This window comes from Moschus berezovskii, chromosome 15 (assembly GCF_049115385.1).
Source record: "Moschus berezovskii isolate FMDL1 chromosome 15, NW_MosBer_1.0, whole genome shotgun sequence".
Classification (NCBI taxonomy): domain Eukaryota; kingdom Metazoa; phylum Chordata; class Mammalia; order Artiodactyla; family Moschidae; genus Moschus; species Moschus berezovskii.
This window is the reverse complement of record NC_142474.1, coordinates 60,666,864-60,694,147: the sequence shown is the minus strand read 5'-3', so window position 1 is coordinate 60,694,147 and position 27,284 is coordinate 60,666,864. Positions and strand designations below refer to the sequence as shown.

Here is a 27,284-nt window from a genome sequence, read left to right as displayed (position 1 = left end):
AGTGTAAAGGAAAGACAAATGCCCTAGACAAATAATACTTCACTGTATCTGACTCGAAAAGAATACAGAACCCAAATTGTCTCATAATCAGTTAAGGAAATTGAAAGGGGACTTCAAAATATGTCAGTATATCCATCAATCAACGCCTCTAGGCCCAGGTGGCTTTCCTGGCAGTTTAAAATATTGAAGGAAGAAATAGTTCTAATTTTACACAGATGCTGCCAGGGATGCAGATAATAATATCCTGCAACTCATTTTGTGAAGCTACCATAATCCTGATACCCAAATCCAATAAGAACAGCATAAAAAAAGAAAAGTACAGCTTACCACACTGATGAACACAGAGTTAAAATATCCTAAGCAAAATATAAACACACTAAGTTCAGAAACAAATTTGAGAGACAAACAAAAGGACATTATGATCAAGTTTGGCTTATACAAAGAAAGGTTGACTTAACATTCAAATAAAAATTAAGTAATTAATTTTACCAGACCAAGAGATTAAGGAAAAAAATAGATTTTTAGATAGATTAGATTCAATAAATTCATAAAACCCCACATTTTACAAAATTAAAATGCATTTGTAATTTTTTTTCAAGTCGTATAGCAAAAGAAATAGCCTGAAAGCTCCTATAGCAAGTGCTGTGTGTAATGCTGAAATACTGTATTCACTCCCTGTAAGATTAGATAGAAAATAAGGATGTAAAAAAAGAAAAGAAGGATGCTTGCTGTCATCCCTTTTATTTAACATTTTATTTATTTATTTATTTTTGCTGTCCTCTCTTTTTTTAAAAGAAATTATTTATTTTAATTGGAGGCTAATTACTTTATAATATTATATTGGTTTTGCCATACATTGACATGAATCCACCCCGGGTGTACATGTGTTCCGCATCTTGAACCCCCCCTCCCACCTCCCTCACCATATCATCCCTCTGGGTCATCCCAGTGCACCAGCCCCGAGCATCCTGTATCATGCATTGAACCTGGACTAGCGATTCATATATGTATGATAATATACATGTTTCAATGCCATTCTCCCAAATCATCCCACCCTCGCCCTCTCCCACAGAGTCCAAAAGACTGTTCTATGCCTCTTACACTGTTTGTGGGAATGCAAACTAGTACAGCCACTATGGAGAACAGTGTGGAGATTCCTTAAAAAACTGGAAATAGAACTGCCATACGACCCAGCAATCCCATTCCAGGGCATACACACCGAGGAAACCAGAATTGAAAGAGACACATGTACTCCAATATTCATCGCAGCACTCTTTATAATAGCCAGGACATGGAAGCAACCTAGATGTCCATCTGCAGACGAATGGATAAGAAAGCTGTGGTACATATACACAATGGAGTATTACTCAGGAATTAAAAAGGATACATTTGAATCTGTTCTAATGAAGTGGATGAAAATGGAGCCTATCATACAGAGTGAAGTAAGCCAGAAAGAAAAACACCAATACAATATAGTAACGCATATATATGGAATTTAGAAAGATGGTAATGATAACCCTGTATACGAGACAGCAAAAGAGACACAGGTGTATTTAATACTTTACTAGGTGCTCCAACAGTGCAGCTGGCAGAGATGAATGACTAAATGAAGAAATGGTAGGAGAAAATCGTAGCAGACCAGAATTTGCCTTCCCCAAAATGTGTCCCTTTGACATGAGGGCTAATTGGGATAATTATTTTTAAGAAACAGAAAACTCAGAAAGTTTTTCTTGTTATTTTCCCTTTAGCTGCCTAAGGAATTTACATAAAGGGCCTGTTTCCATATTTTGTAAAAAATATAGACAACGTGTGGTGGGGGAAACTTGGCAGGGCCTAGAGATCAGGGTCCTCTCTGTGTCTCATTGACTCGGTAGGCCCAGCAAACATTTGTTTACCAAACATTTGCTTTCCATCTTCATTTCCTTCCTCCCCCAACCCCCTTTATAAAAAATTATTTATTTTTGGTTGCACTGGGTCTTAAGTACTGTTCTTGGGCTTTCTCTGGTTGTGGCAAGCGGGACTACTCTTTGCTGCAACGCTCAGGTTTCTTATTGTAGTGGTTGTCTTGTTGCAGAGCACAGGCTCCAGGGCACTCAGGCTTCAGTACATCAGCACGTAGGCTTAGTAGCTGCAGTGTGCAGCTACAGAGCACAGGGGCTTCAGTGGCTCAGGGGTTTACTTGCTCCGTGGCATGTGGGATCTTCCCGATCCAGGGAACCTGTGTTCCCTGCATTGGCAGGCAGATTCCTATCTACTGTGTCACTTGGGAAGTCCCCACTTCCTCCCCTTTGAAGTCCCAAATTAGAGAATCTGTGTGCAACAAAAAGATCCTGCATGTTGCAATAAGACAGGATGCAGCCAAATAAATAAATAACAATGTTTCTTTATGGAAACATACCGCAATGAAAGACAACATGATAGTTACAAAGACTAAAAGAATCTCCAGATCCTCACTAAGATGAAAATATAATAATGGGAAATGATGAATTTCCCTATCATGTAGGAGAGGGATGCTCAGTTTCTGACAGATAGACGTGTCCCCGTCATTAGAGAAGTTACTCCACTGAGGATCCGAGACTGCTCCCTGGGATTTACTACAGACCTGATGAACTTTCTCTTGAGACTCCCTGACCTCCTTCTGTCGAACTGCACGCTCACCAAGCAAACTGCATCACTTGCCCAGGTGTGCTAGATACCAGACTGGAAGTTTCCAGTCTCTGGAAACGTCTGTCACCATCAAGTGGTCATTTAAAGTGAGCATGAACAGTTGAGGACCTGGTCCCTTTTTGGTGACCTCAAGATCAAGGACTCAGATCTTGAAAGCTAAAAAATGCTGACTGGCAATTCATGATGAGCCCCATACTGGGCACTCCCAGGATATCAAGTTGTTCTCGCCCCTGACAGCACTCAAAACTCACCTGGTACATTCCTTTGATGGTACCTATGGCATCGGCCAGCTGCTGATTGTAGCATTTTCGTAAGCTGTCTCCATTCTGCAAATGAAAAATAAATACAAAGAGTACCACAATTCCAAATATAATAATTATCACACCTACAAGGGGCGGGGGGTGGGGGTGGGGGACTAAGTATCCACCATTCAAATCATCACGTTCTCTTGAAACTTCACTATAAAATCATCTCCCTTACGCTTCCACCTAAAACAACACATTCCATTTTCTCTTACACTTAACCAAAGCAATAGAGAGTGTGTGTGGATAAAATGAACAGTTAATGCGAACATATTCTCTCATCTTCACAGATTTTTAGTGTCTTAGTTGTTGTAGTTGTTTAGTTGCTAAGTCTTTCCTGACTCTTTTGAGACCCCATGGACTACAGCCTGCCAGGCTCCTCTGTCCATGGGATTCTCTAGGCAAGAAGACTGGAGTGGGTTGCCATTTTCTACTGCAGGGGAATCTTTCTGACCCAGGCATGCAATCCGCATCTTCCTGCATCTCCTGAATTGGCAGGCAGATTCTTTACTACTGAGCCACCTGAGAAGCCCCCATGTATACATTGCTGCTGCTGCTGCTGCTAAGTCGCTTCAGTCATGTCCGACTCTGTGCGACCCCATAGACGGCAGCCCACCAGGCTGTCCCATTCTTGGGATTCTCCAGGCAAGAACACTGGAGTGGGTTGCCATTTCCTTCTCCAATGCGTGAAAGTGAAAACTACTCTGTCTAAAATAGATAACTAATGAGAACCTAACGTATAGCACAGGCAACTCTACTTAAAGTTCTGTGTTGACCTAAATGGAAAGGAAATCTGAAAAGGGGGATATATGTGTGTGTGTGTGTATAACTGACTCACTTTGCTGCACAGCAGAAACTAACACAGCATTGTTAAGCAACTATACTCCAATAAAAATTTAATTAGAAAATAAATAAAATAGTGAAGTACATTTGGAATCCATATCCTCTTCTGGTCCTGGTCGTTTTTCGATGACTCATGCTCATGAAAAGAAATCTAGGGCCACTAATCCACAAACTAGAGTCATTTTCTGATTCAGTTCAGTTCAGTCGCTCAGTCGTGTCCAACTCTTTGTGACCCCATGAATCACAGCACGTCAGGCCCCGCTGTCCATCACCAACTCCCGGAGTTCACTCTAACTCATGTCCATTGAGTCAGTGATGCCATCCAGCCATCTCATTCTCTGTCGTCCCCGTCTCCTCCCACCCCCAACCCCTCCCAGCATTAGAGTCTTTTCCAGTGAGTCAACTCGTCGCATGAGGTGGCCAAAGTATTGCAGTTTCAGCTTTAGCATCAGTCCTTCCAATGAACACCCAGGACTGATCTCCTTTAGAATGGACTGGTTGGATCTCCTTGCAGTCCAAGGGACTCTCAAGAGTCTTCTCCAGCACCACAGTTCAAAAGCATCAATTCTTTGGCGATCAGCTTTCTTCACAGTCCAACTCTCACATCCATACATGACTACTGGAAAAACCATAGCCTTGACTAGATGGACCTTTGCTGGTAAAGTAATGTCTCTGCTTTTTAATATGCTCTCTAGGTTGGTCATAACTTTCCTTCCAAGGAGTAAGCGTCTTTTAATTTCATGGCTGCGGTCACCATCCACAGTGATTTTGGAGCCCAGAAAAATAAAGTCTGAGACTGTTTCCCCATCTATTTGCCATGAAGTGATGGGACCAGATGCCATGATCTTTGTTTTCTGAATGTTGAGCTTCAAGCCAACCTTTTCACTTTCCTCTTTCACTTTCATCAAGAGGCTTTTGAGTTCCTCTTCACTTTCTGCCATAAGGGTGGTGTCATCTGCATATCTGAGGTTATTGATATTTCTCCCGGCAATCTTGATTCCAGCTTGTGCTTCTTCCAGCCCAGCGTTCCTCATGATGTACTCTGCATAGAAGTTAAATAAGCAGGGTGACAATATACAGCCTTGACATACTCCTTTTCCTATTTGGAACCAGTCTGTTGTTCCATGTCCAGTTCTCACTGTTGCTTCTTGACCTGTATATAGGTTTCTCAAGAGGCAGATGGTCTGGTATTCCCATCTCTTTCAGAATTTTCCACAGTTTATTGTGATCCACACAGTCAAAGGCTTTGGCATAGTTAATAAAGCAGAAATAGATTTTATGATTAATCAAATTATTTAATCCTGTTATGCATAAAAATGAAAGATAGAAAATCTTTAAAAAATACTGTTGATTCTGTTATCAGTTTTGCTTCCAGCATGGAGTGTAAACAATCAGTGGGCTTCAGAATCAGACAGAACTGGATTTCAATGTCACTGTGCAGCTTACCATCTTTCTGACTTTAAGCAAGGATTTAACCTGCCTGACTTTAAGCAAGCTTAAATTTTAAGCAAGTTTCCTTATCTGTAAGGTAGGGATAACAGGATTTCCACTTGAGGATTGTTGGGGGACTTAAAGAGGAAATGCATTAAAGGAGACTTCCCTGGCGGTCCAGTGGTTAAGGCTTCACCTTAAATGTAAGGGGTGCGCGTTTGATCCCTGGTCAGAGAGCTAAGATCCCATATGCCTTGGGACCAACCCCCTCACCCCCAAGAAACAGAGGCAATATTGTAACAAATTCACTTTAAAAATGATCCATATTTTTAAAAATACTTTTAAAAAAATGGTGGGGCCAACAACACGTGGGTATTTTGTTTTATAGCAGAAAAGCAACACTAATACCCATTTTTAATGACAGATAAATATGCTAACATGATCAAAGATTTGCGGGAATTCCTCAGAACAGCAGAGTTTTCATGTCTTTGGCTTCTACAGAGCCATTAAAGCACAAATAAGATCATATAAAATTATAGTTAAAGGCTGGAACTCAAGCATGAAACTGTCTGACCTAGAACCCAAATGCCGGTGGTTTCTTAACCAGTGACACTGAGCAGGTGAATTAACTTTTCTGTGCCTTGGTTTCCTCATCTGTATCTGTATAATACAGATCTCATCTGTATAATAATTGTATGTACTTCATCGGGTTAGTTGTGAGGCTTAAATGAGTTTGTACACAGACTACACACAAACGTTCCTGTACATAGTAAAGTTATAGGTGCCACACAGCTTTATGTAACTATCATGTGCTGTGCTTAGTCACTCAGTCGTGTCCGACTCTTTGTGACCCCATGCGCTGTAGCCCACCAGGCTCCTCTGTCCATGGGGATTCTCCAGGCAAGAATACTGCAGTGGGTTGCCATTTCCTTCTCCAGGGGATCTTCCCAACCCAAGGATCGAACCCAGGTCTCCCACATTGCAGGAGGATTCTTAACCATCTGAGCCACTAGGGAAGCCCTGTAACTATCATTAGAGACAACGTATGCAAATTAAATTACCCTCATAAGTTGCCAAGCTAAAAACTGTAGTGCCTACACAACTAAGCACAAAATTAATTCACAAAATTAATTACTTTTAAAACAGAGGAAATGAGAGAACTTCTACCTGTTGGTAACGTTTTTCAATAGTCATGATCCTGTCATGTAGAGAGTTGAAGAGTCTGTAAGATTCCTCTTTAAGACGGTCCTCAAACTTCAGTTGAATCAATTGCTTGAGGAACCCAAAATCCACCTGAAGGGATTTAGTAATCTAAAAGTGGAAAAACATAGGTCATTATAGAGCTTAAGAGCACTCTGTGTAAAGATTCCAACACCTGGTTCTGGGCAGATAACTTGGGCACCTGGTCAGGGGTGTGTCCTGAATCTAAGATTACATCTCCAGAGTCCTGTACATTGGTGAACTCCAGTTAATCTGCAGAACTAACAGATGCTGATGGAGGAAGGTAGAGGAGGCTCCCAGCAGTTTCCTCCCATAGTTACATCCGACTCTTTGCACCCCTATGGACTGTAACCTGCCAGGCTCCTCTGTCCATGGAATTCTCCAGGCAAGAATACTGGAGTGGGTTGCCATTCTCTTCTCCAGGGGAATCTTCCCGACCCAGGGATCGAAAAACCCATGTCTCCTACATTGCAGGCAGATTCTTTACCATCTGAGCCACCAAGGGAGAATAAGTTATCCCTTGGGACTTCCCTGGCAGTCCAGTGGTTAAGACCGCACTTCCACTGCAGGGGCCACTGGTTCTATCCCTGGTCTGGGAAATAAGAACCCCCATGCCACAGAACGCAGTAAAAAAAAAAAAAAAGACAATACATTGGGAAGTGTGTGGGAAAAGAGACACCCTCCAAAGTGGGAGTGTAATTGGTACAATTTCTATGCAGGGCAATTTGGCAACATCCTCCAAAATGACTAATGCATGCATCCTCTGACTCAGACGTTTCACTTTTAAAAATTTACACCCCAGATTTACTGGCATGTGAGTATGTACAGAATTATTCATCATGATAAGAGATCTGAAATGACCAAAATGTCCATCAGGAGGGGATAGCTAAATAAATGATGCCAGTTTGTGGTATGATGTACTTGTAAAATTGATGAAGAAGCTCTTTATGCACCAATGTATATAACTGATTTCCAAGTTATGTTACTAAGTGAAAAAACAGAAGCAAAATACTATTTACAGTAGTATACCGCCCTATGTCATTGTTTTATTGGTTAGGACTTTTAATAATAACTCTTAATATCTGATGTCTATGAAATGTTCTGTTTCTTTACAATCAAAAAAAGCACCAAGGCTTTGCTGTATAGAAGAAAGAAACACAACATGGTAAATCAACTATACTTCAATAAAATTTTATTTTTTATTTACTTATTTTATTTTTAAAAAAACTTTTTTGGCTGCACTGGGTCTTTAGTTGTGGCACGTGGGATCTAGTTCCCTGATCAGGGATCGAACTTGGACCTTCTGCACTGGGAGCTTGGAGTCCCAGCCACTGGACCACCACAGAAGTACCACTTCAATAAAATTTTTAAAAATTAAAAGAAAGTTTTTTTAAAGTCCCAAAAGAAATATGATAGAATATTGAGATTTGGGGCTTCCCAGGTGGCGCGAGTGGTAAAGAACCGGCCTGCCAGTGCTGGATTCGTTAAGAAATGAGGGTTTGATCCCTGGGTCAGGAAGTTCCCTTGGAGGAGGGCATGGCAACCCACTCTTGTATTCTTGCCTGGAGAATCCCATAAACAGAGGAGTCTGGCAAGCTACAGAGCTGCTCACACATGGGATTGCAGAGTGAGACATGTCTGAAGCGACTTGGGGTGGACATATGCATCAAGATTTGACAAAGGTGTATGGTGGTAAAGGGGAGCAAAATTTGCCATCACAAACTGTTTCTTTGGCAAGAGTATTTATTTAGGCTGATTATTTTTAAGGACCCAAAGACTCAGGAAGAACCCATAAACTTTCCCTTAACTTCCTAATAGAATGAGATGGAGGACCTGCTTCAGGAAGGGAGTTAGCATCATAGATACCTGTATTATAACATGAACTAGGTATGCAGACAGAGGATGAGATGGTTGGATGGCATCACTGATTCACTGGACATGAACTTGGGCAAACTCTGGGAGACAGTGAAGGACAGGGAAGCCTGGAGTGCTGCAGTCCATGGGGTCAAGAACAGCTGGACACAACTTGGCAACTGACAAACAAAAGGTATGTCGACAGATAGGAGCCCAGCAAAGTGTGCTAAAGTGTCTCTCCATATCCCACTGTCTCTGCAGGCCCAGCAAACGTTAGTTTACAGACATTTGCTTTTCCATCTTCATGTGAATTGCCTTCCTCTCCTTGAAGTCCCATACCATTACCCTCAACATCTTCTTCTGTCTTTACGTGAAGGTGAGACCTTTGGCTATTTAGACAACTTACTCAATTTTCCTGGGTTTCCCCCATGCATATGGTATTTAAGTTTTTGTTGGATTTTCTGTTAATCTGTCTCATGTCAATTCAATTTTTAGCTTAGCCAGAAGAATTTAGAGGGATAGAGGAAAATTTCTTCCTCCCTGACAATGGGTGACACAGTTATTCATTATATTAGTCTCGACATTTTTCTATATGCCAATAATATTTTATAAAGAGTCCTAAACAGAAAAAGTTCACAGATGGCAAAAGAATTACAGAGAGAGTAAGAAAACATTTTAGGAGGGACTGATGCTAAAGCTGAAACTCCAATACTTTGGCCACCTCATGCGAAGAGTTGACTCACTGGAAAAGACTCTGATGCTGGGAAGGATTGGGGGCGGGAGGAGAAGGGGACGACAGAGAATGAGATGGCTGGATGGCATCACCGACTCGATGGACATGAGTTTGAGTGAACTCTGGGAGTTGGTGATGGACAGGGAGGCCTGGCGCGCTGTGATTCATGGGGTTGCAGAGAGTCGGACACGACTGAGCGACTGAACTGAACTGAAACAAGTTAACACAGGGACTTCGCTGGTGGCCCAGTGGTTAGGACTCTAAATTCCACTGTCAGAGTCCAGGCTTAATCTCTCTCTGGTCAGGGAACTAAGATCCTGCAAGCCATACAGTGCAGGAAGAAAAAAAAGTTAACATACACGAAATAAATAGGATGCAAATAGAAGTGGTGTGTGTGTGCTAAGTTGCTTCAGTTGTGTCCGACTCTTTGCACCCCTATGGACTGTATCCCACCAGGCTTCTTTGTCTATGGGATTTTCCAGGCAAAAGTAATGGAGTGGGTTACCGTTTCCTCCTCCAGGGGATCTTCTCGACTCAGGGATCAATCACACATCTCTTATGTCTCCTGCGTAGGCAGGCGGGTTCTTTACTACTAGGGCCACCTGGGAACCCCAAACAGGAGTAGTGTGTATGCTGTATGCTCAGTTGCTTCAGTTGTCTCTGACTCTTTGTGACCCGATGGACTGTGGCCTGCTAGGCTCCTCTGTCCATGGGATTCTCCAGACAAGAACACTGGAGTGGGTAGCCATGCCCTGAAGTAGTTGTTTATACTAATAATTAGAAAAACACACACACACACAACTGTTATCCACCTCAGTTTATAGAAGATGCTAATATTTTTTAAATGTTAATCATTTCACTTTTGTCAAGGAAAGAAACATGAAGGCAAATAATACAAATTATCTCAGGAGTTTCTAAATAAATCCAGATTTACCTGCACTAGATTTTGTGTAGCTGAGCTCAACTCTTTTAATGGCAGAATCTCACTGGAATCTGTTTGAGTGGCATGGTCTGTGCTGAAAAAGCCAACCTTCAAATCATCTGAAATGGTAAATCTGAAAAATAAAAGAGGGAGGAGATTAAATGTGCTTTATATAATATATATTACCTTAAAGATATATTTAATGATATATATTTACACATATTTTGTGTAAATCATATTTTAAAGATTGAAAGGATTGGTGAAATGAGAAACCCACTTAATTATCTGCTCATGATTTTGGGTTTTTCCTAGGTCTCTGTTGGATTATCAGATTCTCTGAACTATTTCACATTGCTACACTGATCTTACTTCCATTTTCTGAGACATAACCAATTTATGAGCCTCCTTTTAAAATCTCATTCACTGTTTTATGTATGCTGCTGCTTGAGGTCATTGTAAATCATGCGTGGGCATAGCAAGCAAAATTCCTTTTAGGCAGAGGTTCTGAAAACGTGGTCTGAGAACTCCTGGAGGTTCCAGAACACTCAGGGAATCCACAGGTCAAAATTATTTTCATAATATTATTAAGATTGGATTTATCTTTTCTCCTATCATTCTCTCACAAGTGTTCAGTGGAGTTCCAGAGGCTATAGGTTATGTGCCTGGATGACAGATGAATGCAGAAGCAGAGAGGAGAATTCAGCTGTTTTCCATTAAACCAGGCATTGAAAAGATTTGCAAAAATGTAAAAATGTAAATGATACTATTCTCATTAAAGATTCTGTTTTGAAAAGAGTTCCATTTTCTTTAAAATATATTCCTTATACTAGTACAGAATTGGTTTACCATTATTTTAAATGTTTCTCCTTTAAAATTTCTAATATGGTAACTATGAATAAATAAAACATAAACTAAAGATCTTTGAGGGCCTCAATAATTTTTAAGACTGTAAAGAGATCCCGAAACCAAAAAAAAACAATTGAGAACTACTTCTTTAAGATAATCACACCACTCTACTGTATTTGGTTTTAAACTCAATTCCCACCCCCCACCCCCAAAATCAAAGTGGAAAGAAGTATTTTGTAAAATCCTCCTAGAGACTTTTAATGACGGACATCTCAAACCGTAACAAGAAGGCTAAGTTTCTGGATGTCCTTTCTTTGTCAATTTGACCAAACTTACCACAAGCATTGGTTTCTAAAATGTCAGCTAAAAAAAGAGAGCCATGAAAGCCTAAGGAACATTCCCAGGATCTTCAATGCAGCCTCCGTAGTGAGAGTATCCAGCATCTACCCTCCCTTGTCTGCTGAGCAGGTGGAGCAGACCGTGATGGGGGGACCCCATGGCAATCTCCCTCTTTTTACTGCTGGCAGAGCCTCAGACTTATCTCCTACAGAGCTTAGGGAAGGGTGAGAAAATTCCCAGTATCAAGGGCAACACTGTGTGGTTCTGGGCAGGTATTTTAGGAGTGGGAATGGGACTCGGTTCTGAGGAGTGTGATAAGAGAAAAGACCTGTCAGGGGCATGGAAAGCTTTTTACACAGGAGCACCAAGGGAGAGGTCTCCTCTGTGACTCTGGACACTGCCACGTGTGGAAATGAGGCCAGGAACTGGCACAGTTGTCTGGTGACCACAGGGGGGTCAGCCAGAGGGCAAAGCCACTGCACAGATGATGCGCTTTTAAAAAGATGGACATAGGCACTTCCCTGTCGGTCCAGTGGTTAAAACCCCAGGCTTCCAATGCAAGGGAAGTAGTCTCCGTCTCTGGTTGGGGAACTAAGATCCTGCGTGCCTAGTGGTGGGACCAAAAACAAAACAAAGCAACATGGTTGGGAGACTGAATAAATTGAACAAATATGTAAATGTACTAAAGACGACAGAAGTTCTCCAGTCCCAGAAATGAAATTTACAAACATAAAAAAGAAGCAGAATAGGACATACCCTGAGACAATGTAATGGAACTGGAAGTTTTGGTATGGAGGCATGGTTTTATAATTCTGCACATAGATAAATAGTGATAGGTACAAATATGTGCATACGTATGTGTGCATATACTTATGGACATTTGTTTCTAGTTCTGTCCATTGTGAGAACCTAGAAGCGATGACACCCCAGTAGCAATGAACACACCAAAAACACAGATGTTGATTCTTTAAATACCATTCTGCATTAAAAGGAACCAGGGCTTCTTGGGAAAATGACTGGTTTCAAAGCTGGGAGAACAAAAACATAAAATGAGCCTGGAACATCTTGTTATTCCAAAAAGCGGGGAGTGAAAAAAAAATGATAGAGACAGAAACTAGACTGAAGAGATTCCCACTGGCCATACCTGGGACAATCTGAGCATCAAAATAAAGGACGAAAGTATCAGATTACAGCCTATTGAATAAAACAGGAATCTAGCAGTCCAAATGAGAATGAGACGCTCTAGTAAACGTAGAAAAAAATGGTGAATAGAGAGTCACCAGTGGGCAGCCACTACAGAGGTGATGGATTCGGGTGGGAGTTATCAATGGCAGCCAGGGTTAAGCTTAGTTAAAAGGCTACAGCTCGTCAGTGGAAGTTTGCTTAGGAAAAGGAAATTTTGTTGAAAAATTGAACAAGACTACTATAGAATCCAGCAGTCTCCCTTCTGAGTGTATATCCAAAGGAAACAAAATCACTATCCCAAGGAGCTACCTGCCCTCTCACGTTCACTGTGACGTTACTCACAACAGCCAGGGGTCCACTGACAGATGAATGATAAGGAAAATGTAGTGGACTTCCCTGGTGGTCCAGTGGATAAGACTGCATGCTCCCAATAGGGGGCCAGGGTTTAATCCCTGATCGGGGAACTAGATCCCACATGCCACAACTGAAAGATCTCATATGCCTCAGCTATAGATCTCTCAGGCTTCAATGAGGATCGAAGATCCCACGAGCCTCAGCTAAGTCCTGGTGCGACCAAATAGACAGATAAATAAAAAATAAACATTAAAAAATAGAAAATGTAGTATGTGCATATGTGTGTATAATGAAAAGTCATGAAAAAAGAAAATGAATTCCTGTTATTTGCAATCACACAGATGAACCTTGAGGCCATTCCATAAGTGAAATAAGGCAGACTGAGAAAGACAACTGTTTGATTGCACTTATATGTGGAATCTAAAAAAGTCAGACTCATAGAAACAGTGCAGAGACAGTTGCCACAGGCTGAGGGTAAAGAAAGTGGGGGGATATTAGTCAAAGGGTAAAAAGTTTCAGTTATAAGATGAATAAGCACTGGGATATAACATACAGCATGACGACTGCAGTTAATAATACTGTACTGTATACTTGAAAGTTGCTAAGAGAGTCAATTTGAAATGTTTTCATACACACAAAAGTAACTATGTGAGATGATGAATGTGTCAACTAACCTTACTGTGAAAATTATTTACAATATAAAAACATGCCAAATCCTCACATTGTACAGCTCAGACTTACAGTGTTCTGAGTCAGTTATATCTCAAGAAAGTTGGAGGCAGGGGAGGAAATTTTGTAATACTTAGGCCCTACAGGTGGTGCTAATGGTAAAGAACCTGCCTGCCAATGTTGGAGATGTAAGAGACATGGGTTCGATCTCTGGGTCCGGAAGATACCCTGGAAGAGGGCACGACAGCCCTCTCCAGTATTCTTGCTGGAGAATCCCATGGACAGAGGAGTGTGGCGGGATACAGTCCACAGGGTCGCTAAGAGTCAGACATAACTGAAGCAACTTACTACACACGCACACACTCCCTACACACGAAATAGTAATTTATTACAAAGGGAAGAATGGTGAGTTTATGGCAGACCTGGGAGACACCGACCCAGCAAGGTCAAGGTTAAAGCACCAATGAGGAAATAGACCGAATGACGTGCAGTGGCTAAACTGATGCCCTGAGAATACACAGCTTCATTTCTGTGGCATTCCTGCCAAGAACGCATGACCTGAGTCTGGTTACAAGGAAACAGAAGATGGACCCAGGTAGCGCTGGTCACGCTACAGAAGGTCTGTACTTTTAAAAGAAGTGTCAAGGACATGAACAGTGGGGAGAGGCTGAGCAACTCTTCCTGCCAGACGTGTCTGGGGCGACAGGATAGCTAAAGACAATGCACACTGCTAGATAGGATCCTGGACCAGAAAGGAAAAAAAAAGTCATTGCTGGTACTCTTGGCCCAGCTTGAAAGGAGGCTGTGATAAGGCTGTGCAGAGTGGATCTGCTGATTTCAGAGTGTGTGCTGGTCATGCAGGAAAAAGTATCCATTTTAGGAAAAACACACTTGAATGCTTAGGAAATTCACACTTAATGGGAAACATGTCTGTAACATTCTCTCAGAAGGTTCTAAAAAGACTGATGATAATGAATATCTGGGTGAGTGTGAGTATGTGTGTGTGTGTACAGAGGCAGGGCTGAGGAGGAAGAAGAGAGATAAAACAAACATGGGAAAATGTTAAGAACTGAAGAATCTGGGTGTAAGAGTCCATAGTTCTGTTCTGACAACTTTTGTGTATATTTGAAATTATTTCAAAGTAAACTAGATGTAACCTTCAGCAAGCTCAGATTCTGCCAATTTCACTCAGTAAGAACTGTCAGTATTTTAGGTGTAAATCTCTAGAAACTCTTATCAATGGAGAAGGCATGAGCTTAAATTTGCATTACAACCATCCCCTTGTTTACTGTGCTTTTTCTGGAACTTTCCTAACTGGCTCCCAACATCTGTTTTTGTCTTTAGGTAGAGATTCTATTTAAGGTAGTGGTTTGAACCATTTCAAGGAGTTACTCCGTTTTCCTGGGTATCTCCCTCAGTTCAGTTCAGTCGCTCAGTCGTGTCCGACTCAGCGACCCCATGAACCACAGCACGCCAGGCCTCCCTGTCCATCACCAACTCCCGGAGTTCACTCAAACTCATGTCCATCGAGTCGGTGATGCCATCCAGCCACCTCGTTCTCTGTCTTCCCCGTCTCCTCCTACCCCCAATCGCTCCCAGCATCAGAGTCTTTTCCAGTGAGTCAACTCATAGCATGAGATCTGTTGCTTTTTTCTCCAGTTATTCTGTCTTTTATTATGGGGAGAGGGGGGCTCAGCCAAGAATGCAAAAATGGTAGGAGACATATTCTTCTTCTCCTCCACTCAGCACATGGGACCATCTCTCCCACAGCTGTAGGTCCAGGAATCTTGGTAAAAATGCAAGAGGCACCTCTCACTATTACACCTAATAACCCACTCCTGAAATCATTGCTTCCTTTCCCAGAAACTTTACGACCTGCTGGCTTGGAGGTCTTAGTTCCCAAAGGGAGATTGCTTCTACTGGGAAGCACAACAATGGTTCTACTGAGTTAGACGAGAGTGAATTGAACTGGTACCTGGCCACTGTGTGATCCCTACACCACTAAGCCAAAGGCAGAGAAAGGGGGCACAACACTGGTTGAAGTGATTGATTTTGATCATCAAGAAAGAAGGTTGTTGGTACACAGTGGAGTCAAGGACTACGTCTGGAACTCAGGAGATTATCTGGAGTGACTCTGAGCATTTTCACATCCAATAGTAAAGATTAATGATAAAATACAACCAACTCCCCTGAAAAGGCAGGACTTTTGAGGGCTCAGAACCTTCAGGAATGACTATTTGGATTTCCCAGCTACATAAAGAACCTTGGCCCGCCTTGATCTTTCACCAAGTTCACCATGGCCACTCAACAAGTCATGCCCATGGACCGGCTCTGGCCGGCACCCTCTGGCAAGTGTCTCTACCACCAGCCACATCCTCTCCCAAGAGGTCTTAATCTCAGCATTTGGTGGGAGTGGGGGACCTTTTAAATTCTTAGTTCTGGCCACATTTACTCTTCTTCTGCCCTCGGGGTCACAGCTACATTTGCTATTGCAATGCTGCTTAGAGGTTTTTTTAAATTGAGCTAAAAATCCTTGCTAATATTTAATAAGAAACAAGAAATAGGACTTCCCTGGTGGCACAGTGGATATCTGTCTGCCAATGCAGGGGACATGGGTTCGATCCCTGGTCAGAGAATATTCCACATGCGGCAGAGCAACTAAGTTCATGTGCCACGACTACTGAGCCTATGCTTTAGAGTCTGGGAGCCACAACTACTGGGCCTGCATGCCTAGACCCCGTGCTCCACAACAAAAGAAGCCACTGCAATGAAAAGCCGATGGATCTCAACAAAAAATAGTCCCCGCCTACCTAGAGAAAGCTGCGCAAAGCACCGAAGACCCAGCACAGCCAAAAACAAATAAATAACATTAAAGAAACATGAAATATTTGTTCCTTGTTCAAACACTGGTGAGGTTTCTATCTCCTGTTTGAACCCAGAGTGCTGCATCAATAATACAAACACCACCTAAACTTAAAACTGTTTCTTTCTGCAATGCCTTCCACTTAACAGACCTCCATGATTCATCACTCCAGCTGAGAAATGCAGTTCCTCCCCTTCCCTAGCACCAAGCAGCTCCTATTTATTATTCAGCTTCATCTGTCAATAAGCTTGACCATGTATGTTCTTTCCTTCCTTCCCATTTTAAGCTAAAGATCTAGGGTGGGTGGTAAGTTATGAATGTGAGCAGGTTTTATGATAAATATACAATGTTACATGTCAGTTATATCTCAAGCTGGAGAAAAAATAGAAGTGCAAAAAAAAATTACTCCCAATGCATGTATCTTTAGGATATGATTTAGAAACTTAGAATAATGTTTTCAGTTATTCCCTCTGGTGCCATAATATTACAGTAATACAGTATGATATTTTAAAACCAGTTTGAAAAATTTTATAATACCTCCTCCAGGTGGTAAAAAAATTAGTGCCTATTTATTGTGTTAAACAGAAAACCACAGGCTCAAAATGGCATTACTTATCCTAAAGCGCATGATACCAAACCCAGACTTAATACCTGACTTAATTTCGGTTTCAACCTTCCCCAGAAATGTTAACCTTAATTCAGTTCAGCAAAATCACTGCAGATGCTGATTGCAGCCATGAAATTAAAAGACGCTTGCTCCTTGGAAGGAAAGTTATGACCAACCTTGATAGTATTTTAAAAAGCAGAGACATTACTTTGCCGACCAAGGTCCGTCTAGTCAAGGCAATGGTTTTTCCCGTGGTCATGTATGGATGTGAGAGTTGGACTGTGAAGAAAGCTGATCGCCGAAGAATCGATGCTTTTGAACTGTGGTGTTGGAGAAGACTCTTGAGAGTCCCTTATACTGCAAGGAGATCCAACCAGTCCATTCTAAAGGAGATCAATCCTGGATGTTCATTGGAGGGACTGATGCTAAAGCTGAAGCTCCAATACTTTGGCCACCTCATGCGACGAGTTGACTCACTGGAAAAGACTCTGATGCTGGGAAAGGTTGGGGGCGGGAGGAGAAGGGGACGACGGAGAATGAGATGGCTGGATGGCATCACCGACTCTGTGGACATGAGTTTGGGTGTACTCCGGGAGTTGGTGATGGACAGGGAGGCCTGGCGTGCTGTGATTCATGGGGTCGCGGAGAGTCGGACACGACTGAGCGACTGAACTGAACTGAACTGAACTGTGCACCAAAACGCTAATCTGTCGCGTGGGCCCTCTCCACTCTGCCCCCAGAGGAAGAAGAGGCAATCTGCATGATAAGACCCCTGCCTTGCCCTTTCCCCTGCAAAGATAAGTCCTGGCCTAAAAACAATTCTTTTTTTTCTTCTTGCTTTTTTCCCTTTATGCTAACATCTCCCTTGTCCCACCCTTTTCCCTATAAAAACCTCCCATTTTGTACAGCCCCCTTGGAGCACCCTTATAATTGCTGGACGGGATGCTGTCCAATTCACGAATCACCTAACAAAGCCAATCAGATCTTCAAAGCTACTCAGTTGAATTTTGTTTTTTGACAACTGAATGCTTAACTTGGCCCCTGTGCTTAGTCAAAGAATCTGTCTTAATACACACAATCTTTTCTCAGGTTATCTACCTTTCTTTGTTTTGAGGATATGGAAGCTGAGGCTCAAAGATTGTAAGTAATTCATCTAAAAATCACAAGCCTGTAAATTCCCTGGCGGTTCAGGGGTTAAGACTCTACATTCTCACTGCCAAGGGCACTGGTTCGATCCCTGATTGGGCAACTATGATACCACAAGCTACACAGTGCAGCCAAAAAGAAAAAATCATAAGCCTGAAGTGAGAGTCTTATCCTCCATCCTTTGTAAGAACAGGTCTATGCTCTACTATCCCTAACTGGTCCTAACCTTCTGAATGAATGATTCAGAAAGTTCTGACTCATTCAGAATCCAAGTGAAACATGAAAGTTCATTCTTCAGCTTCCCCTTAAATTCCAAATGTCTCTAATTTTAGATGACAACCCCTCTGCCTAGAATGGAAACCCACATCACAACAAACTAGCTAAGTGGTTCCTACACAGTCCTTATTTATAGCCTCAGCAATTTGATTTCTGAATAATAGCTTGGTTGTTATGCATAAAATACACATATTGGAAAAATAGCAATTACAGGTTCTTTTTTTAAATAAATGAGATACAAAATTAATGTTAACTTATTACAGAAAACAGATCCATGAATATTTATTAACAGAAGGCAATGACACTTCTCACTAAATCCTAGAATAGTCTATCTTAACAAATGCTCATTAATGAATTAGTCAAAGAAAGTGGCATTAAGTGCACTAAATTTTCACAACAGTGTATTGCTCAGTTTAAATTTTTTATTTATTTTCAGCCATACTATTAGGTATGTAGGATCTTAGTTCCTTGATCAGGGATCGAACTTGCACCCACTGCACTGGAAGTTCAGTCTTAACCACAGGACCACTAGGGACATCCCTGCTCAATTTCAAATAAGGAAAGAAAAAAAGCACTCTTGCTTCCACTTTTTTCCTCTTGAAAGAACATACAAGTTTGAGGTGTCCCAAGGTTCACACACTTCTTTTCAGTCATTTCCTGGGTGATCTCACCAAGTCTCCCATTTCTAGGTGCATCTGTGTGCCCATTACTCCCACACTGGTATATCCAACCTGGCTGAACCTCTCTTCTGAACTTTAGGCTTGAAGAGTAGCAGAATATAGCACCCTTGGCCACCTCATGCGAAGAGCTGACTCACTGGAAAAGACTCTGATGCTGGGAGGGATTGGGGGCGGGAGGAGAAGGGGACGACAGAGAATGAGATGGCTGGATGGCATCACTGGCTGGATGGCATCACCGACTCGATGGACATGAGTTTGAGTGAACTCCGGGAGTTGGTGATGGACAGGGAGGCCTGGCGTGCTGTGATTCATGGGGTCGCAAAGAGCCGGACATGACTGAGCGACTGAACTGAACTGAAATATGATGCTTCAGCATAAGGATTGTTTCGAGTCAATTGTTTTGAGAAACTGCAGACACAGGAGAAATCCTGGAAGCAGAGCAGAAGTTATCTGTTTGTAAGAGAAATTTACATTTATAAGGAAATGTAAATGAAATTTCCACTTACAAGTGTCTTCCTCTCCTACCGGGAAGATGATTCTAATTCACAAGAGAATCTTACTAATGGAGAAGGCACCCATTCACATTTGCATAACAAACCTTACCCTTGTTTACTGCTCTTCTTGGTAACCTCCCATAACTGGCTTCCCTCCACTCAACATCTTTTGTCTTTAGCTGAAGACAGGTATTCAAGGTGGTGGTTTGGGCCATTTTAGAGTTTTAGTCATTTTTCCTAGGTAACTCCTATGTACACATGAGATATGCACGTTAATAAGCTTTTTAGGTGTCTTAGCCAAGAATTGAGAAGAATACAGGGTAAATTATTGCTCTTGCCCTAAAGACTCATAGAACCAAAGAGCCTAAATGGATGACTAAGAGTTACTGCCAAGATATTATGTCCAAATGTAAGCTTCTGAGGGACTTCCCTTGTGGTCCAATGGTTAAAATTCTGAGCTCCCAATGCAGGGGGCACAGGTTTGAGCCCTGGTCAGGGAAACAGATCCTGCATGCCACAACTAAGCCCTGGTGCAGCCAAATTAGGAAAAAAAAAAAGTAAGCTTATGATATTCCCCACAAAGCTATTCGTCTCAATCTTCTTCATCCCAGCTCATGGCACTTCCATCCTTCCAGTTAGTCAGTTCAAAAAATCAGAATCTTATGCACCCTGTGCCTATCAGTTCTGCTGCTGCTGCTAAGTCACTTCAGTCGTGTCCAACTCTGTGTGACCCCATAGATGGAAGGCTACCAGGCTCCCCCGTCCCTGGGATTCTCCAGGCTACTTTCAGCATAAATCTAGAATCTGGCTAGTCTTGTGACCTCCAACCACTTCTGCCATCACAGTCATTTTCCACGAGGCTTACTGTCATCATCCCCTAACTGGTTTCCCATTTCTGCCCCTGTCCTCACTCAGTTGTGTTTGACTCGGCCACCCCATGGACTGCAGCACACCCATCCAGAAGCTCGTTCAAACTCATGTCCATCGAGTCGGTGATGCTGTCCAACCATCTCATCCTCTGTGTCCCCTTCTCCTCCTGCCTTCAATCTTTCTTGGCATCAGGGTCTTTTCCAGTGAGTCAGTTCTTTGCATCAGGTGGCCAAAGTATTGGAGCTTCAGCTTCAGCATCAGTCCTTCCAATGAATATTCAGGACTGATTTCCTTTAGGGTGAACTGTTGGATCTCCCTGAAGTCCAAGGGACTCTTATGAGTCTTCTCCATGAGAAACCCCATGAACAGTATGAAAAGGCAAAATAATGGGATACTGAATGAGGAACTCCCCAGGTCGGTAGGTGCCCAATATGCTACAGGAGATCAGTGGAGAAAGAAGGGACGGAGCCAAAGCAAAAACACCACCCAGTTGTGGATGTGACTGGTGACAGAAGCAAGGTCCGATACTGCAAAGAGCAATATTGCATAGGAACCTGGAATGTTAGGTCCATGAATCAAAGCAAATTGGAAGTGGTCAAACAGGAGATGGCAAGAGTAAACGTAGACATTCTAGGAATCAGTGAGCTAAAATGAACTAGAATGGGTGAATTTAACTCAGATGGCCATTATATCTACTACTGTGGTCAGGAGTCCCTCAGAAGAAATGGAATAGCCATTATGGTCAACAAAAGAGTCCGTAATGCAGTACTTGGATGCAATCTCAAAAACGACAGAATGATCTCTGTTTGTTTCCAAGGCAAACCATTCAATATTACAGTAATCCAAGCCTACGCCCCAACCAGTAATGCTGAAGAAGCCGAAGTTGAATGGTTCTATGAACACCTGCAAGACCTTTTAGAACTAACACCCAAAAAAGATGTCTTTTTCATTATAGGGGACTGGAATGCAAAAGTAGGAAGTCAAGAAACACCTGGGGTGACAGGCAAATTTGGCCTTGGAGAACGGAATGAAGCAGGGCAAAGGCCAATGGAGTTTTGCCAAGAGAACGCACTGGTCATAGCAAACACCCTCTTCCAACAACACAAGAGAAGACTCTACACATGGACATCATCAGACGGTCAACACCAAAATCAGACTGATTGTATTCTTTGCAGCCAAAGACGGAGAGGCTCTATACAGTTAGCAAAAACAAGACCGGGAGCTGACTGTGACTCAGATCATGAACTCCTTATTGCCAAATTCAGACTTAAATTGAAGAGAGTAGGGAAAACCACTAGACCATTCAGATATGACCTAAATCAAATTCCTTGTGATTATACAGTGGAAGTGAGAAATAGATTTAAGGGACTAGATCTGATAGAGTGCCTGATGAACTATGGATGGAGGTTCGTGACATTGTACAGGAGACAGGGACCAAGACCATCCCCATGGAAAAGAAATGCAAAAAAGCAAAATGGCTCTCTGAGGAGGCCTTACAAATAGCTGTGAAAAGAAGAGAGGCGAAAAGCAAAGGAGGAAAGGAAAGATATAAGCATCTGAATGCAGAGTTCCAAAGAATAGCAAGGAGAGATAAGAAAGCCTTCCTCAGCGATCAATGCAAAGAAATAGAGGAAAACAACAGAATAGGAAAGACAAGAGATCTCTTCAAGAAAGTCAGAGATACCAAGGGAATATTTCATGCAATGATGGGCTCGATAATGGACAGAATGGTGTGGACCTAACAGAAGCAGAAGATATTAAGAAGAGGTGGCAAGAATACACAGAAGAAATGTACAAAAATTATCTTCACAACCAAGATAATCACGATGGTGTGATCACTCACCTGGAGCCAGACATCTGGAATGTGAAGTCAAGTGGGTCTTAAAAAGCATCACTACGAACAAAGCTAGTGGAGGTGATGGAATTCCAGTTGAGCTATTTCAAATCTTGAAAGATGATGCTATGAAAGTGCTGCACTCAATATGCCAACAAATTTGGAAAACTTAGCAGTGGCCACAGTACTGGAAAAGGTCAGTCTTCATTCCAATCCCAAAGAAAGGCAATGCCAAAGAATGCTCAAACTACCTCACAATTGCACTCATCTCACACGCTAGGAAGGTCATGCTCAAAATTCTCCAAGCCAGGCTTCAGCAATACGTGAACCGTGAACTCCCAGATGTTCAAGCAGGTTTTAGAAAAGGAAGAGGCACCAGAGATCAAATTGCCAACATCTGCTGGATCATGGGGAAAGCAAGAGAGTTCCAGAAAAACATCTATTTCTGCTTCATTGACTATGCCAAAGCCTTTGACTGTGTGGATCACAATAAACTGTGGAAAATTCTGAAAGAGATGGGAATACCAGACCACCTGACCTGCCTCTTGAGAAACCTGTATGCAGGTCAGGAAGCAACAGTTAGAACTGGACATGGAACAACAGACTGGTTCCAAATAGGAAAAGGAGTATGTCAAGGTTGTATATTGTCACCCTGCTCATTTAACTTCTATGCAGAGTACATCATGAGGAACACTGGGCTGGAAGAAGCACAAGCTGGAATCAAGATTGCTGGGAGAAATATTAATAACCTCAGATATGCAGATGACACTGCCCTTATGGCAGAAAGTGAAGAGGAACTCAAAAGCCTCTTGATGAAAGTGAAAGAGGAGAGTGAAAAGGTTGGCTTGAAGCTCAACATTCAGAAAACAAAGATCATGGCATCTGGTCCCATCACTTCATGAGAAATAGACGGGGAAACGGTGCAAACAGTGTCAGACTTTATTTTTGGGGGCTCCAAAATCACTGCAGATGCTGATTGCAGCCATGAAATTAAAAGACACTTACTTCTTGGAAGGAAAGTTATGACCAACCTAGACAGCATATTAAAAAGCAGAGACATTACTTTGCCAACCAAGGTCTGTCTAGTCAAGGCTATGGTTTTTCCCGTGGTCATGTATGGATGTGAGAGTTGGACTGTGAAGAAAGCTGAGCGCTGAAGAACTGATGCTTTTGAACTGTGGTGTTGGAGAAGACTCTTGAGAGTCCCTTGGACTGCAAGGAGATCCAACCAGTCCATTCTAAAGGAGATCAGTCCCGGGTGTTCATTGGAAGGACTGATGCTAAAGCTGAAACTGCAATACTTTGGCCACCTCATGCGACAAGTTGACTCACTGGAAAAGACTCTGATGCTGGGAGGGACTGGGGGCAGGAGAAGAAGGGGACGACAGAGAATGAGATGGCTGGATGGCATCACCGACTCGATGGAGGTGGGTTTGAGTGAATTCCGGGAGTTGGTAATGGACAGGGAGGCCTGGCGTGCTGTTTTTCATGGGGTCGCAAAGAGTCGGACACAACTGAGTGACTGAACTGAACTAAATAGGGTTTAGAGAACTTCTAGGTTGGTAAACAAGAATTAATTTACGGGGTGCACCCCAAATTCACATGGACAGAATCCCCCGTGCCCCAGACCCTTCTAGACCTCACCCTATGTATCTCTTCCTCTGGCTGTTTATTCATGTCCTTTAATAGTCTTTGTAATAAACCAGTGGCCAAGTAAGTAAACTGGTTTCTTGAGTTCTATGAGCCACTTAGCAAATTAACTGAACTCGAGGAACCTCTGAGTTAGCCCTGTTTGTCAAAAGCACAGGTGACAACCTGGACCTACAATAGCCTCTGAAGGAGGACAGGGACAGTCTTGTGGGACTGAATCCTTAATCTGTGGAATCTGACACTATCTCCAGTTAAACTGCAGGACACAAGAACAAGCTAGTGGTTACCAGTGGGGAGAGGGAAAGAGGGAGGGGCAAGATAGGGGTAGAGGATTAAGCAGTATAATACAAACTATCCGGTCCCATCACTTCATGGCAAATAGATAGGGAAACAATGGAAACAGTGAGAGATTTTATTTTTGGGAGGCTCCAAAATCACTGCAGATGGTGACTGCAGCCATGAAACTAAAAGACGCTTGCTCCTTGGAAGAAAAGCTATGATCAACCTAGATAGCATATTAAAAAGCTGAGACATTACTTTACCAACAAAGATCCTTCTAGTCAAAACTATGGTTTTTCCAGTAGTCATGTATGGATGTGAGAGTTGAATTATAAAGAAAGTTGAGCATCGAAGAGTTGATATTTTTGAACTGTGGTATTGGAGAAGACTCTTGAGAGTCCCTTGGACTGCAAGGAGATCCAACCAGTACATCCTAAAGGCAATCATTCCTGAATATTCATTGGAAGCACTGATGCTGAAGCTGAAACTCCAATACTTTGGCCACCTGATGTGAAGAACCGACTCATTGGAAAAGACCCTGATGCTGGGAAAGACTGAAAGAGGGAGGAGAATGGGATGACAGAGGATGAGATGGTTGAATGGCACCACCGACTCAATGGACATGAATTTGAGCAAGCTTTGGGAGTTAGTGATGGACAGGGAAGCCTGGTGTTCTGCATACCATGGGGTCACAAAGTGTTGGCCATTTCTGAGCGACTGGACTGAACTAACCTACAAGGATATACAACATGGGGAATATAGCCAACATTTTATAATAACTATAAATGGAGTATAACCTTTAAAAATTAGGAATAACTCTATTGTTCACCTGTGACTTATAATACATAATATTGTACAGCAACCATACTTTAAGTAAAATAAATAAATAAGCAGACTACAAGACACACCCAATCACTGTCCGCTGAGAATCAGAGAATTGCTTGGGGGTGTTGGAAAAACCACATCTGACCACCTCATTCAAGGTCAGTGCTGCAATCCTTGCAATGATCTAGGTTCCACACCATGAGCACCATCCATCCTCTTACCTCTGATCTCATTCATCACCCCTGCTCTCCCCCATCACACTTCTCCAGCCACACCAGCTTCATTGCTGGTCCTGTGACACCTATGCCCACTCTCCTTTACTTCTTGTCCTCTGCCTGGAACACTTGCTCCCTGATAGAGCAGAAAGGTCCCCCCTCAAGTGTATTCTTCCCCCTAAAGTCATTTCCAAGAAATCTTCCTTGACCACAGAATCTAAAATTATAACCCTGTAAGAATTACGTGGTGGTCCAGAGGTTAAGACTCAGCACTTCCAATGCAGGGGTCTGGGTTCCATTCTTGGTAGATCCCCACACTCCACGTGGTACGACCAAAAAAAAAAAAAAAATTACAACCCCCTTCTCCACTCCACACGTTATTTCTTCTGCTCTGTTTCCTCCTTAGCACTCACCACCACTTAACTGACTTTATTATGGAGTCGGTTTGTTTATCGCTGGTTTCCTGCCTACCATGTAAACTTCAGAAAGGACAGGCTTCTGTCGGTTTGTTGACTGGTGCCTCCCCAGTGCCTGATTCTCTCCTCACCCCAAGACTGCAGCATCTCCCGTGCACACCAGATACCAGAGCACCAACACCGGCCTGGGTCCTGCCGATGAAGAGAAACTCACAGGGGCATCCGCGGCTCCTTTATTCAGACAACGAGCACTGACTGAGCCCCAGGCACTGTCAGTTTGGCCGCTGAGCTCAGCCAGTGCATTTTGCAGGAGACGCTCCCCACCTGGAACACCAAGGAATCCAGGGTAGGAAGTCATCTCTCTTAGTCAACAACTAGAGCAGTTCAACACCGTGCCCACCATCCGCTACCGCCAATATGTGCTTTCACACCACCAATTAACCGGGTTCTGAGTGCACCCCCATCCCTTTTCATAAAGGCACTCACTTAATACAGTTCAGCGGGGCAGCTGGGCTGGCAGCGCCATCTCACTGCGTCAGTCCCCACCACGGAGCTCTGGGCCCTTCATCCTACCCTAGAGAGACGCCAGCTGCAGGGCTGGTGTCTCAGCCAGCCCACCTGGCACCACGAGGCTCCCTGTCTTAGGGCACCTAGAGCAGTTAACCTAATGAGGGCCATTTACGGGATTTCAAAAGGTTTTTAGAAAGAAAAATACTTCCCTCCCCGTTCCCTCACCCCAAGCATCAGGTCTACATTATCCAAATAAAACTGGGACAGAGGAGGGCAAAGGATTATAAGATGAAAAAACTGTCCAAAAGGGTCAAGAACAAGATAGTTATATTGGCAAACACTTCCACGGTACTATGTACCCTATATGTATGTCGATCTTCCAGACTGACTCGTTGAATGTTCGCTATGAACTATGAAGGAGGCGCTGTGTATCTCCATCTTGGCTGTTTTCCTGAAGCGATAAGGCGGCACAGAGAAGTTGACTAACTCGCCCAAGTCTTGGGCCCTTAGAGTGTCAGGAGGATTTGAACCCAGGCAGTCTGGCCTCAGAGTCCGAGCTTGGTACACGGTAGTATATTTAGATATCAAAACAGCTGCCTTGGGGCTTGGAGCTAGAGAACTCGGGAGCGCCGGCAGGGGCGTGGGCCCGGGCGCCGCAGGTCGCGCCTGTCACCTGGGACTGAGCCGGAATTGTTCAAGAGTGGACTCGACATTCTTGATAATCCTCCAGCACTCCTCGGTCTCGGGCGCCGAGTCGCCACAGACCTCCATGGGAGCCGCGGAGGTGGCCGCTGGGCTGTGCGGCGCCCGCGGAGTCCAGAACCCGGCGTCCGTTGCCATGGCGACTCCCGGGCAACCGGCCTTGCGCCAGAATCCCGGGGCGCTGGCGCGGCGGGAGGCCTGGGGTCTGCGGGGCCGGGAGTCTCCCGACTGCCGCTTCCACTGCCCACCTGGCTCAGGGCTTCCTGTCCTGGACGTGTACGGGCCAGGCTGCCGCTGACGTGTCCCCAGAAGAGCTGGATTCCTGAAGATAACCCGGCGGTAGCCCACCACACTCCGTACCCTCTGTACCTTCTCCTGTGCGAAAGCTCTGAGCTCAGCCTCCTGCAAGGCCCATGCATTAGGGGGCGTGGATTCCTGAGCTGTGTTCCTGCGTCAACAATCCTCTGCAGGCGACGTTCAACGAGGCTCTACAATCCTCGTTTTAGTGACCTTCTGCCCAATGCTAAAGGTCAACCTCCAAGAGGATGAAA

General features: G+C 43.3%; 1 protein-coding gene across 1 annotated transcript in view; it reads right to left on the bottom strand.

Annotated features, from left to right (window-relative positions):
* Nucleotides 1–26,802, bottom strand: part of C15H10orf67 (chromosome 15 C10orf67 homolog) — a 108,714-nt gene extending 81,912 nt beyond the window's left edge. The window contains exons 1-4 of the mRNA XM_088843666.1: nt 26,705–26,802; nt 9,986–10,106; nt 6,411–6,554; nt 2,919–2,993 (exon numbers count right to left, since the gene is read on the bottom strand). Coding sequence (XP_088699792.1) covers nt 2,919–2,993; nt 6,411–6,554; nt 9,986–10,106; nt 26,705–26,802 — 438 coding nt within the window. The remainder of the gene's footprint in view (nt 1–2,918; nt 2,994–6,410; nt 6,555–9,985; nt 10,107–26,704) is intronic.
* Nucleotides 26,803–27,284: the final 482 nt, after the last annotated feature.